Source organism: Papilio xuthus, unplaced genomic scaffold (assembly GCF_000836235.2).
Source record: "Papilio xuthus unplaced genomic scaffold, Pxut_1.1 DF824888.1, whole genome shotgun sequence".
Classification (NCBI taxonomy): Eukaryota; Metazoa; Arthropoda; class Insecta; order Lepidoptera; family Papilionidae; genus Papilio; species Papilio xuthus.
The window spans coordinates 4,023,873-4,039,203 of NW_013533761.1; the positions used below are offsets into that span (position 1 = coordinate 4,023,873).

At 33.7% G+C, this 15,331-nt stretch overlaps 1 protein-coding gene across 2 annotated transcripts in view; it reads left to right on the forward strand.

Moving 5' to 3' along the window:
* Window positions 1-15,331, forward strand: part of Traf4 (TNF receptor associated factor 4) — a 67,396-nt gene that overhangs the window by 13,077 nt on the left and 38,988 nt on the right. Inside the window, exons 1-2 of one of the 2 annotated variants that reach the window (XM_013325279.1) lie at window positions 33-185; window positions 7,717-7,768. In XM_013325279.1, coding sequence (XP_013180733.1) covers window positions 151-185; window positions 7,717-7,768 — 87 coding nt within the window. In that variant the 5' untranslated portion in view covers window positions 33-150. Of the gene's footprint in view, window positions 1-32; window positions 186-7,716; window positions 7,769-15,331 lie in introns of those variants that run through there. The other variant, XM_013325280.1, reaches the window with a different exon arrangement.

Genomic DNA, 15,331 nt, shown 5'->3' on the forward strand with positions numbered 1-15,331 from the left:
TACTTACCGCCTTTTAGTTTTTTTAATAACAAATTTAAATTTCGAATTCGTAATTGGAATTTTCGATTTGAATTTCGAACGTTTTTTTTTTCGGAGTGCCTTTGTTGACTGTTCGTGAAGTGTTGTGAAGAATTTGGAAAACAAACTGCAATGACCCCTGTTGGACTCCTGTTTAAGGTGAACAGGTGAGTCGGGTTCACCTATTTGTATGCGCGCAGTCGCTCCAGAGTATCACTTATACATAGATTCCAATTGGAAATGGGATGCGGGTCGTGAGAGTAATTTTCTTGCACCTTTTATTATTTAGCCGAGAAAGCCATTATTGTTATTATGTATGAGGTTTGTGGAAGAAATTAAAATATTTATCGTTTTCTACGCAACGTAATTTATTTTGACTCTTATTTATTTTTGACAAGTTTAACTTAAATTCTGGGTAAGAGTTATTTAATTTTTTTTACGTATATATAACGATAATCATACAACATACAAATTAATCAATTTTAAGTTGTACTATTTATTACAGACAAAAAAATAATTAAGCCTATATTTATTAACTAATTTAAATATTAAAACATGTTTTAATTTTTTTTAATTCGAAGGGATTGCAATATAAACGCATGACAACGCCCTGTACTACTGTTTTGGTGAGTACCTGAGTTGTCGAGGAACAATTAGTATAGCCTTCACACGTACGCATCAAATAATTTTCTATTGGCTGTAACATGTTGTATAACATAAACGATGGTCATGTGACCTTGTAGTCTCTGGTTTGCATGTCCTGCTTGATTAATGCAAGTTTCACAGCCTTTATTAAACCTTTACCAACACTTATTCTAATAAACGTAGATTCAAAATGTAATACTTGGTAAGACAGGTGCTTTGATCGTTTAAGATAATTTATTTTATTCATCATCAGATCTATATGTCCACACAAAGGGGCTCGGAGCCTACCCTAAGTTAGGCATTAGTCGACCACGCTCTCCCAGTGCGGGTTGACTTTACACATATCTTTGAATTTCTTCGTAGATATGTGCAGGTTGCATCACGATTAAGAAAACACATTGGTACATGACGGGATTCGAACCCAGGGGGATCTCTAAGAGATTGCAAGTCAAGCGCTTAACCACTGAGTCACCGACGCTCTTCTAATGTATCTTATTAACATGTGAAAACTCAAATAGAATTATATTATAAATCTTTACACAATAATTTAAAAATATATTTTAAGCCATACAAGGATTCCGGATGTCGACAGGTGTATGACATCAGAAGTCTAGGCGTAACATTTTGTAATATCCAACTGGATGTCCGACTTGATTTTTTAATTTATAATCAGACTAGCTGTCACCTGCGATTCCGTCAACGCGAAATTAAAAAAAAGACTTAATAATTCTCCCAGACTATGTTTTATATCTATGCCGAATTTCAGCGTGATCCGTCCAGCCGTTCTCGAGATACCTTTATACAAACATCCATCCATCTAAACATTCGCATTTATAATATAAGTAAGATAGTAAGATTTATAAGTTCATATAGTTCGGAGTTTTTAATTCGCTAGCTAAAATCATATAATTTAGTAAAATTACTGGCAGTTAAACCAGCTAATAATGTAGTAAATACGCAAAGAAATAAAATACAAGAATACGACAGATGATCGCCAAAGGATCGCTTTCAGATATGGTCAGCACGACAGTCGACTGGTTCCCGAGGATAGCATTACCTAAGTAACGGGAGGTAGCTGATTCGAATCGAATTGCAACTCACTACCACTCACATGGTAATACTATTAATAGGATGGTAATAAATGGTAATAATATCTAGGAATATAAATACGTAGACAAAAGTATTTAAAGCTTAGTATGAGGTCCATTGTTCTTTTTAGTTTACTTCTTTCCACTTTTTTTGGAATGGAGGTCTTACTAATGTAGTAAATGCGAATGTTTAAATGTTTGTTAATAGATGTAAAACATAGTTTGAAAGAACACAAAGGCTTATATAATATTATATCTTTATATATATAATTCTTCTGTGAGTGTGTATGTCACTGAACTTCTCTCAAACGACTGGACCGATTTTGATGAAATTTTTTGTGTGTGTTCAAGGGGATCTGGGAATGGTTTAGATTCACAATTTTCATCAAATATTAACTTCATATTAATTTATTCAAATTAAAGACGTGTAGACAGGACAACGTCTATCGGGTCCGCTAGTCTTATATATTTTTTAAATTTCGCTCAGAGAGAGTTGCGGTTGAACTCGCCTTTAATATACGCAATAAGTGTGTGAGAACGTCGCTTAGCGATGTTTAATAATGACTTAAGAAGGTCAACACTGATGCACGTTACAATTTATTATCTCAACGTTGTATCAGCGTCGCAGCTTGAAAAAATAGAACGGACGTACAACTGTTATGATGTGTCCATTAATGTGAAGCGATTTTCCTACAACATTTATTTATTCTACGCAACATGTATCATTTGCTTCAACGTAAAATGTAAGAACTTTTTCTTTCTAAATCCAAAGTAATCTAGGAAGATTTTCTAACTATATGCACTAAGCATTATCGTTTCTTAACTTGATGCTTAGTTTTTATAAACTTGCTAAGCTTAATAACTAAAATTAAGTTCTTGTTATGGTTCCGTACCTCATAGGTAAAAAACGGAACTCTTATAGGATCACTTAGTTGTCCGTCTGTCAAGACCCTTTTTCGCAAAAACGCGTGAAGGTATCAAGCTGGAATTTATTTTTATTTTTCAATAATTTAGTCTCGAATTTACAGTTTGGTTATATTAAGCAACGAAATATCGATTTCTAAATATATCCGTCCCAATTCTCCTTACATATGTGAAATTTTTTGTATACATTCACAGAATTGTTGTTACACGTTCTCACTAATGTGTCGCCGCCTTTATAAATAAGGCCTTAACCATAAAACAGTTTATTTTACGGTAAACGTATCGATATACGATACAGAAATTATACTCGGCCTTTCGGACGTTTGTTTACAAAATGACGGTCGCAGGACAACGGTCGTGTTTTGAAAGTGGACGTCGCAGCGATGTTACTTTTGAAGGACAATGTATCTTGTTTTGATACACTATAACATTTTGTATTTTGTTTTGTAAACAGTTTATTCGTTTGAGTACTTGTTTCTTATTAACTACATTACTTATTACAGAACGAGTTTACTTTATAATTACCAATGACATTTTAAGTTGTAGGTATTCTTTCTTTAAAAAAAATCATTTTTTACATATAATTAAATGAAAATAAAGACAGTACATATGTTCTTTTTCTGGTGTTCTGAGACCAAAATCTCTGTATAAATCATTTTATCCCTTTGACAAAACAGAGATAAAAATATGCTTGAAACGAGGATTTTTGTGTTTAGTCTCTTATTGATAATATAAAAAGAAGATAAGGTCTGAAAATTACAATAAAATAACTTGTTATGAATAAAATAAATCTATTTAACGCCAATATTCATAAGGAATAGAAAACAAATATTTATTTTAAAACCAAGCGCGGTTACGCACCGTTTGTACACAAACCCAAAAAGCCCCGGGACTAGTCTAAATGAAACAAAAAGGTAGGGTGGATGAGTCGTTAATTAGCGTTAAGCGCAAGCACAACACAACAGTAAAACAAAAAACGTGCATTTAAACAGCGCAGCGCCATCTAGCATTTCTAGTACGAAACTTATATTTTTATCAACACTTCTTTTTATTTGCGCGTGAACACAGTTATAAAGTATTGAATCTCTAACTACAAGGCAAAGGTCTCTGTTGTTATGACGGTAAAAAGCTAATAACTTAATTAACACTATTCTTTTAAGAGAATAGACAAAGTTCTCGTACACTGTTTCCGCGAGTTTGTATGAAATCGGAGTGTCGTGCTGGCATGTCTATTGTTAGCTTAGGTTTGTGGAAAGTCTTTTTACAAGCACCAACTGACTGACACTAACTAGGATGGCGTGATAACATTTTATGTGTTGACGTGGGAATAGTCATTTAGTTACAGTTATGTTATCTAGAAATTATATAATATGATTATAAAAATAACATTTAATTTAAATAATTCAGTAATTTTTAATACCTAACACAGAGTTTTTAATAGCCACTAAAGGCGTCACTAAGTAAAGATTTCTCATATCTCTAAAGATCTGTAAATTAGTTCAAAAAATATTTTCATTTGTTTCTATGCGCTATCTGAGAGCGTTTCGCTGGAAAAAAAAACAATCGTCAAAGACTATATATGCATTATACGCTAACCAATGGTGCAAGTATAAGTTCCCGCGTGTTGCAACACTCGGTAAACAATCGCGTCGCATCTCATTGGCACACATCGCACTATTGCGTTGCTTGCTGCATTCGATAGCCACGCTGTGTGACCGTACTGCAAATGGGTCACATGCAGGGACTATTGAAATGTGTAAACCACGTGACAAATGTCAGTGATAATAATTTCTTAGAAAGTATTCTGAGAGACAAAAACATTTATCTTCTCTTTCTGCACCTAACTTATTGACTAGTAAGTACAGTAGTCTTTTGAATGTATAGGCTGTTTCTGACAAAGATTAATGGAGATTGATCTACGCCAGTGGTTCCCAAACTTATTTTGTCTACTGCCCACTTTGAGAATAAATATTTTTTTAGCGCCCCCATATTTTCACATATTTAAAAACCACTATAACTTCAAATTAAATTAATTAATTATTGTGGCCTATATATGTATATTAACGGAGAATTCTAAACGAAACTTTTACTATAACCCGCAACTTGAGACCTGCAGCGCCCACAAGGGGGCGTTATCGTCGACTTTGGGAAAGACTGATCTACGCAGTAAGCAGTAAGCTTTCTTTGGGATAACCTATTAATGCTGCTAAAGACATCTAATGTTTGTTTCATTAAAGAAAGCACATGGTAGTGATTTAAAACCTACTGTATAAGCTAATGGATGTTATTGGACTTCTATAAAAACGATTAAAAAAATATGGCTTGCGTGACGTTCGTAGTCGGAATAATAAAACTTTTGTTCAATCAATTCTCACGAGAGATTCATGTAGCCGATTTGTTCCGGATTGGATCCGGAAAAAATTGACTCCCAAGACAGATAAAGTATTAAATTTTTGGGCAAATTTGCTTTATCACTATTAGTATTTGGAAAGGTTATTATTAGCTATACTATTAAATTCAACGCTATGGCAAATAAACTAGTTAGATACAATTCGTTTATATTGCATAATGCATCCAATATCGGCTTAAAATCTTTTTGGGCAAGGTCGGAATACTGATACAGAACGAATTGCAACGTGGGCAAGTGGAACTAAACATTCTCCTGAGCCCACACCAGATTCGCAAGTGGGACTGGCCGTGGGCGTGGGAATACTCCTCATTGAAGCTCAGTGCTCAGGTAAATTGTTAATCACTTTTATAAATCTGCCTTTATGCACCTACACATGAAATATTGATTAACATAATTTATTGCTATATTTTATAAATTCGTGAAGTCCTTTTTAAATAAATTTTAAACGTTAAATTATACAAAATACTATACTATTATACGACTACTAACAACAAAATAAAGTGCTGTAAATAAACACTGAATACGTAATATAAACAGATTAATTCAAATAAAATATATTCAAAGAACAGCAAAATATTACTAAGGCAATAACGAACGCGTCATTAGTTCCACAATAAATGCTCAGCTGACAGAGACGTTGCTTCCTTATGTCGTCACTTACATCACTTTAATGCAGCAGAAATAATTCCACATTAACTTACGACTAGATAATAACTACTCCTAGAATTCACTAATTCAATTACGGAATGCTTTATTTAAGTCAGTACAGTTTATAATCTACCTTAGCCGACGCAATCTTACTAATATTATAAATGCGAAACTTTTTATGGATGAAATTTGGCATAGATGTATAACATAGTCTGGAAGAACACATAGGCTACTAATTAAGTTTTTTTTTAATAACGTGCGGATGGAGTCGATGTCGACAGCTAGTTCTTAATAACTATTCAAAATTTCTCGTAAATTATTCTATTTGTATGTTTATCAACCGCCACTATTGTCAACATTTGAACAATTTGAAATGCAATCCGGACGATGATAACACAGTAACGTAATTCGACACCAAACCTGGTATACGGCGTGCTCTTTGCGTTATTAACAGCTTGTATCGGGTAATAAAAACGGTGTAAACACGGCCCAGAGCAGCTGTAACCTAAGCTGTTGGGAAACCGCACCTCGCCCTCTGTTTGAACGGTTTATGGATTTATTACGTGATGGTGGGCCCAGCAGCGCTACTTTTATCTACAGTTATCGACGGTTAGAAACTATGAATACGAATAAAAATTGAAGGAGACAAACGCTTTATTCTACTGATAAAATTAAGTTATTATAAAGTCAAACGAAAATCTACGAAGTTAAAAGTTAAAGTTAGTAAACTTTATTGATGGTAACTATAACACGAACATCGGCACCAAGTCTTTGCAAAAAATAGACTTGCCTTCATCACTTGTAAACAAGTCTACAACATAAACAACGCATATTCGTCTTACGCTCTTCATAAACAATTATATTTCTTGTCGGTCCCGTAACGTGTGCCAATAAATCCACGCCACAATTGCCGCTCCATTATTCCAACCGATTATACTGATTATTAAGCAAATCATTCAACAGGAAACATCGAGATCGGATACAAAAAACAACGCATGCATCCACTTGAATAATTCCTGTGCATTGCACACGGTAACTGCGAGACGTGTACTGACATCTAGTGAATTTTATGAGCAACAATCGATGAAGCGTGGATCATGTTGACTTATCTATGCATCAAGCTGTCATTGTTTGTGTCGAATTGAAAACAAGTGACAGTTTTTACAAAATGGCGTCGGGCGTTGATCGAACGATAATTTAAAATAGCTAAACGACTCATGTAAATTGATTAATGATTATTAAAGACTACACAGCCATTTAACTAAGTCTTTTGCTATATCTGAATTCCTAAATTAAATTTTTAGCAAACTTATATTCAGACTGCGTAAAGATGAGCACTTAAATGTCTATGCATACCTTGTCCATATCTCCAAGTATATTAATATTGAAGCAATTTATGTTAAAACTAGCTGTCGCCCGCGACTCCCTCCGCGCGGGATTATAAATAGATGTTGGCCGATTCTCAGACCTTCTCAATATGCTCACAAAATTTTATGAGAATCGGTCAAGCCGTTTCGGAGGAGTATGGGCACGAAAATTGTGACACGAGAATTTTATATATAAGATAACACTGGCACTACAAATTAATTCGCTATTCTATGATCCATTACGCGTTAGTATTTGATTCATGTGTCGAGTATTTTTATAATGTGAGAAACTGTTGAATAAATGTAAAGGAATGTAATTAACTCATATCACAAGTCATGAATGAAAGATCTAAAACATTTTTTTAGTGCACGTGTGTAGTAAACTTGTAAAGTCGTAATAAGTGCGTGCGATATAACTTTGTAAAGTGTTCAAACTTTGACAAGTTAGAGTTAAACTAAGTTTAGGCGAGAGATGAATTTATCATATTACTTGAATATTAAATCTAGCATAATTTTTAACAAGGTTAAAAACATTTTCTCACGATGATTAGTAAACTTTAAATTGACGGTGCAAAACAAATAAAATAAGTAAAGTGACCAATTTTTTTTGTTCCAGCGAGGGCCTGTTCACTTGTCCAGTAAATGCTTCTCCCGTCGATTACGCAAAGGTAAGCTTTATTATTTATTAATAAATAAAGGTAAAAAAACATAGTTTTGTTATAACTCAATAATAAAGACATTAAAAATAAAGATTCATTAAATAAATTCAATTACATATATTATTAAAAAAACTTTATTTCGATTTCCAGTTTATGCCCCTTTAAATTTATAGAGTGCGCCAGTAGCTAAATGTATTTATTATTTCTACTGAGCTCGGTAGATGGCGTTGTCCTGTGGTTTATAACCACAATATTACCTGCCAGGTGCAATAGTTTCTTACCTGTTGACGTTGTCACGATCAAAATTCAATACGTGGGTGGTCCAGAAATACAAGTGGTTTGAACAGCTGCCGCGAGATGGCGTTGTTACGATAGTAATAAAAACGTAGGGCCACAATCACATGCATTTTGGGTCGACATTTTATGGCATCGTAACTTCGGAGAGATATCTTCTACTTAGCTGTAAAAACAATTGTGGTAATTTAAACAATAATATATTGCTTCCGTTTAGCTGATAATAGATGAATACAATTGATTGAACGGAGGCAATCGGTACCATTTACTATGATTCCAATTTTTTCGATAAAAAAATGAAAACGACGACAAATATTTTTTTAACTTTGGACCAAAGAGTATATAAAATAAATGCCTTAATAAAATGCCTTGGACACAAATCAATCATTATAAATGACAAGTTGAAATACCAGTGAGGGAGAGCCACATTAGTGACATATCTCGTATCCAGTTTTAACGGATTCCTTTAGAATTCCGCGAGCGCCTTCTTTAATTGAGTTTGTAACGAAGCAGTTGTAAAACATGACTTATGTCACAGAGTTTGCAAAATTACGAAGTAGAAGTACTGATAAATGAAAATTTATAAAATTCTTCATGACTTTGCCTTTAGATTTGATTTATAATCAAGAATCTCTATAAAGCTTGATTATAATTAAAATTAATTCCTTTATCTCTTTTGAATCTGAGGTTAATGTCTGTACACACGTGCAAAGAACATGATTCATAAAATACACTTAAGAAACATAGAAGTTAGACATTCGACATTGTAGTTACGTGGAGGCCGCGACTTTGAGAGGGACTTGTAATCAAATTAGTCACAATAACAATAAAATGATTCGTGCACGCTTTTTGCGGCGCGGCCCCGCACACGCAGCGGCATCGTAACACCGTTCATTTATCAATTGACCATCCCAGTTGCCTGTTGCCTATGGCCGGTACACACGCAATCTGCTTTTTTCACTGTTCAAGGAATTTGACTATAACTACATCTAAAATATTACCACCATAAAGATGAACCATAAATTATTCAACAATAGCTTTTGAGTCATAAATATATCCTAGTTCCATTCTACGGTTATTACACTTCAAGGTTAATATTGCAGCACAGTCATCACTTCTTTATATTCTATATCTCACAGAAAATGCTATATATTGCGCATTATTAGATCTAGATTCTAGAACCTTTGACATTTACTGCGATTAAGTATTCAAGTTGAACAAAAAATCAAGCCGCTAAACAAAAACAGCGAATTGTCACGCGGCCGGCGAAAAGCATCGGTGTCACTCACCTCACACGGCCTTGCAATGCTAACCGGTCGCATGCCGTCTCTCTCTAATGAGCTTTTGTAACTACGCCTGTCTCTTTCTGTGTATTTGTGCTTACGAGTGAAACGGACGTTCCGGTTATTGGTTATTAATTTTTTTTAATGAAAAATCAACTAATGCATAAAGTGATGAAAAAATGTTTATTAAAAAGGGATATTATAAAAATATTTATATAATAAATTTAGCAATTAAGTCTCTGTAAGAGAGTTCAGTTAGAGAAACTTTGAGAGGACCTGGAAAGATTGTTTTGTTTTTATTTCAAAAGCACATTTTAATTACTTTTAAATATCATGTCTGTTCTACTCATAAGTAAGCGTCCCCGTGCAGCGGTGCGCGTGCGCAGCCGTGAGAACCACCGGCAGGAACTGACACGTTTGCTACACCTTGTTGAATATCTCGATTCTATTGATTCTAAGATATTCTACGAAAACAGTTGCATTTAAAAAAACACAAATAAAATGTTTTAGCCTAAAAATTATACAGCTATTTTTGAAATAAAAACTTGGCTAAGAAAATTGATGTCGATACATCTAAAATCATTTAATATACGCAGCTACAATAAAGTTAAATGTTAAGTAATTATTAAAAGCCCTTCTTTACTTAGTTATCTATTACTATGCAACTTGTTCATTGACCTTTATGCGTCTTATTTATGACAGACATTCTTAACGTGAGAAAACGTAAGATAGTGCCTGTGAGTGTACACCGCTCTGTGATAATGTTTACGGTCACAAGAACTTTGATATGGATTAGTCAAGTTTGATTGACGTGAAGAATCATTTACGTATGTAGCCAGGTGCAGTAAAATGTATACTACTAAACTAATCGTTGCAATTGACAATGCCAAGAATGCAATGAAGTAATGGGAGTGCGATTTTGTTGTTTGTTTGTGTTACTGAAAATGTTCTGTTAACTTTCAAGGACGCTAATGTAGGGTCAAATATTTGATATAAAGTTAAAAAATGTATACGTGTAAGATAGAGAAGAATAACTAAATTAAATAGAGAAAATAATTAAAGTAATAAAGCTAACATAAAGAAAATAAATAATCGTATTGTCCACTGTTCCGTCCCAACACACACCACCTAATTGTTTACAGCTTCTTTACATAAAAAGTCCGTTCGAATAGATCTCTTACCGTGGAACCACGAATTGTGACCCTTTTATGTGTTGGTCGTCGACCTGATGTGTTCCCATGCTAGATTAATATTTAATTTAAAGCATTCCTACACAAAGGATAGTAGATGCATATGATAATATGACTATACTCTATGGACTACAGATAATATTTGTTTTTAAATATCGTATGATCTACTGAACTCCCGTACCAATGACACCGAAATAAATATGAAAGTTCTAAGTTGATTTTATTAACAGTTTTATTTTGATAACAATTTTATTGATGAATAAACACTATTTTTAAATACTTATACAAACGAATATATCGTTTTTATGATTAGTTTTTTTTAAATAAATTAAAATGTTGTTTATAATAATAATTCGTCATGTATACTCATGTTTTTTTTTAATATTCAATCATCCCCTTATTTCTGACGGATCGTTGACAGATAAGGGTTTGTGACATACCTTATCATTATCTAAGTCCCTCTATTGTGAAAGGGGTGAATAGAGATAGAATTTATTCGGTTATCTTTTGTATGTTGGCCGGTTCGGATCCGGTTTCCACTATTCATAGCTTTTATTGTTATTTAGATGCGTGAGATCTTCAACGAGTGTTTTCATGTAGATTTTATGTTTAAATTGATATTTAACATAAGGATCGAGTTACATAAGAAAAGAATAAATTATTTCTATTATATTGAACTTACTTTTCTCTAGCCTTTCAGTATGTACTTCTTTATTTTTGAATTTTAGTTCCTGAAGATATTTAAGTAAATAGAAATATATTAAATCAGAATAAGGATACCATTTAAATTATCCTTATTTACACTTAAAAGAGCGTCGGTGGCTCAGGGGTCAAACACTTAACTTGCAAACTGCAAGTCCTGGGTTCGAATCCCGCCATGTACCAATGTGTTTTTCGATTTCCGATTTACATATGTACATTTATACGACGTTCTTAAGGTGAAGGAAAACATCGTGATGCAACCTGCACATATCTGAGAAGAAATTCAAAGATGTGTGTGAAGTCAACCAACCCGCACTAGGCCAGCGTGGTTGACTATGGCCTAATCACCCTTAACTTAGGGTAGGCTCCGAGCCCCTTGGTGGGGACGTATAGTGAGCTGATGATGATTTACCTCATTACTAAGTACATTTTTAGCTTGTAGTACATTGTTATGCCCTTATGGTAATTTGAATAATATTTTAAATATATCAATGTTTAATTTGTTTAATTACATATATTGACGTCAGGACGAAGTTTGAGATGGTAGTTGTTATCAGGAATTCCATCAATGCCTTTGTTATGTAGAGCATCTGTTTGTGTTGTGTGGAGCACAGGGCCGGCTTAGCGCTTGACGCACAGGCACGGACTCGGACGTTACCGTATCGACTGTAAATCACCAGCTGTCATAGGTCACGTGTCTCAAATCTCTTGTGGAGATTACATCTGATGGGTTATTCTGCAATTCAAGTGCTTTTTGAACTTGATTGATTCAAATAGTGTTATACTAACAATTGGTTGCATTTTTTCAGTTTAGAATGTTATCAGTTTGAAATATAGATTTTTATGTGTAATATATCGTTGTACGCTCCAGGCACTAATTTTCTTGTTCGACTACTACTACTAAACTCTACAAGAATCAGAAAAAATGTACAAATTTTAACAAATATTTGGTGAATTCTTGAACAGACCATGACTTAATTTTTTGTTTTTAAAATATTACGTTATATATACCAAAACGTAAAATAATTAAAAAAAATACTTTAGATAAGTTAAAGAATCTCCCTAATAATATTTCCCGCGTCCTGTCGGATCGTTCCAGTGCAACAAAGCCTTTGACACGGCAGCCATTTTTATCAGGAGCGAGGGCGCGAGAAGCGCGTCACAGCGCCCGTGTGATAGATTATGATTACCAGAGATAACTGTCGGTAGGTTAGCCATCAAAACATTAATTTAGGGATACTTAAGAAACTTCATAATTTAAATTTGCCTAAATCTAAACATTTATATTTTAATTTGATTACAAAGTAAAATGATAATTACTTAGACCACGTAAACTACTGTGAAAACTTTCTTCATCTATGTTTGAAAAATAAATAGACTTTATTACTTCGTATAACAAGCTTTTTCTGAATTATAAAATAATTTCATTAGGAAATGTATGGAAAACACATATGAATATTATAACAGGACATTCCGCACAAGTTCGAAATGATGGTTAACCTACTCATAAAGAATAAAACATTATGTGACAATGTGATAGATTTCTTTAAATATTTCCAAGTTGTATTGTTTGGTGATTTTGATTTATAGACGGCCAGTTAATATGTGGCCATAAAAAATGAACTTAAATATGAAACAGCTTGAGATGAAAGTATATTAATGTCCACAGATAAAAAAGAAACGCCACGTCTATCAAAGAATTTCGAGTTGATTGCACAGTTTATAATATTGATGCTTCTAAAGCGTATGCACTTACGTTGGAATTTTAAGGGTAATAAAAAGACTTAACGAATAATATCAGTATTTGTTGGGCAACAGTGGCTTAGAGTACAAAGTTGTAAATTCCAGAAGTTTCAAAGTTTTGTTGAGTTGAATGATAAAGAAATGACATCCTAAACTTTAATAAATTCTAGAAACTGTCTTGTTGTCTTCTCTTTTTTAACATTAGGTTTAATTTCAGACTTTATCACTTACGAAGTGTCAAAGTAATATACACAAAGGTGTATGTTAAATAGCTATAAGTTCTAAGTCTGGGTGTTTTAAAAGGCAAACATATACATTGATTTGATAGTAAATTATGCCCTAAGCGTTTCGGTAACATAGCTTTTATAAGGCATCGTATACATTTGAATAATAAAATGTTACCGTAGGTGTGACCTCGGCGCGATGTCAGCCGGCATTCTCCTACCACCCGCCATAGTCCGCGATGCATTATTCAGTTGAATTTTGAGTTGCCGATTGCCTGCGTTACTTATGTTGAATACAATTTAGTGAAATTTTGAAGTAGATTTTCTAGACTTATAGAGACATCAAACCTTGCACAAATGTAGTAAATAGTTGGTACTACGAAGTCGATCAGTACCGAAACCCCTAAAGTATGTAAACTCGTCTGACCAATACACAAGTTTTGAGTACCTATTCTACTTTAAGTAGACATTTTTTGTTCACTATTCACTAATCTAGGTAGAGAATATAAATTATAAAGAGCTATACGAAAGTGTCTCATGTTTTTAACAATATAAAGGTGTTTGTGGAGGTTGCGAGGCGAGATTTAGGACCGCCTTTTGCGCCGCTACGCCTGCGCCGGCGTGAGGCAGCTGCTCCGACAACGACAGCTGCGCGCAAGGTGCACGCCGCGGCCGCACGTGTGCATTCAATGCTTTTACTCAAATAATACTGAGTTAATTTTTGAACATTCTATATCTGTAAGCTTTTATTTGTATTGTGTTATGTCTGGTTAGGTAATAAACGCAGGCTTTTGTTTTAATGTTTATCATGTAAACTTATTACCTTATTTTGAATGCAAACAAGTTTTTAGTAATCATTTTTTTGAAGCTGCTTTTCTATGCTAAAAAGCATATCGAAAATTATTAAATAGTCAATCTTAATATGCATTTCTAACAAGATTAGGATTTAATAACAACTACTAACAACGATCTTGTTTACATTCGTCAGGTGTACTTGACGTGTAATATTTTAAATCGGCCGCAGCGTGCCGCGTGCTCACATCACCTGCAGCTTCCTTTTCGACCAGATTGAGAACAAACCAGCGCTGAACAGCTGCTGCGGATACCACATATATTTAACTTTTAAATTATAAGTCTTTTGATAAATTTACATTCGATTATTGAACATCAGTAGACCAGTCGGCAGATGGCGTTCGCGTAATGGCCTTGAAGGAAACATTCTTTACATTAATTTTAAATTATTCTAAAATGTCTTTTAATTCTCAACCAAGTTACAAGGATGTTGAATGTGGTCGGAGTATCTCGAAATAAGGATTCGATGATACTTGACTAGTCGCGGGCACTCCCGTGCCCCCAGATAACTTTCTAATAAATCTTATTTTGATATTTTACACCAAATCGTCTTAATAACTGGATACTTACATTTGTTAGGAGATGACAAAACTAAATAGATAACATTCATTTGGTGTGATGATACATTTTTATCTCAGTAACTATATTTTGAACGTGTTTAAATAAAGTAATTTGTTAAGAGAACCATATTTACGATAACGACCTTTTGTATAGACTGCAGTAATCCAGATAGCACATCACCTCAGCTTAGGAAGTTGTTAATGTAATCGTGTTTGTCTCGACGTTCCATAATCCCTCGCATATACAGCTCGACTTTCAACAGTCGTTACGTTGAATTATGGAACTAATAACGTTTGTTTAATACGTATAGTTTATACGATTTTAAACCTTATGGATTTCTAACCAGTAGCTATTGATAATTCGTGAATGTTTTTTTACTTTTTAAAATGATGAAAATATAACGAACTATATTTGACTTTTTGTTTAAAAATCCGTTATCAGAATCATCCATGATCAAGGTAAATAAAAACTAACAAGCGTATCACTTTTTAAAAGTTAAAACAACTTTCAATTACCTCTCTGTTACAAAATATAATTAGAATCGAGTCACAAATAACCTGATATTCTTTGTTGCCACTATTTGGGTCAAATCGGTGACAAATTTCACTGGATTCGTCTCGCTTCTTCTCAGTAACATAATACAAGATCTTTGAATCTGAGGCGAATGTTTTTATTTACTGCCTGTCGGTTTTGTTATACTAAGAAAATTTATAACTAAGCTTA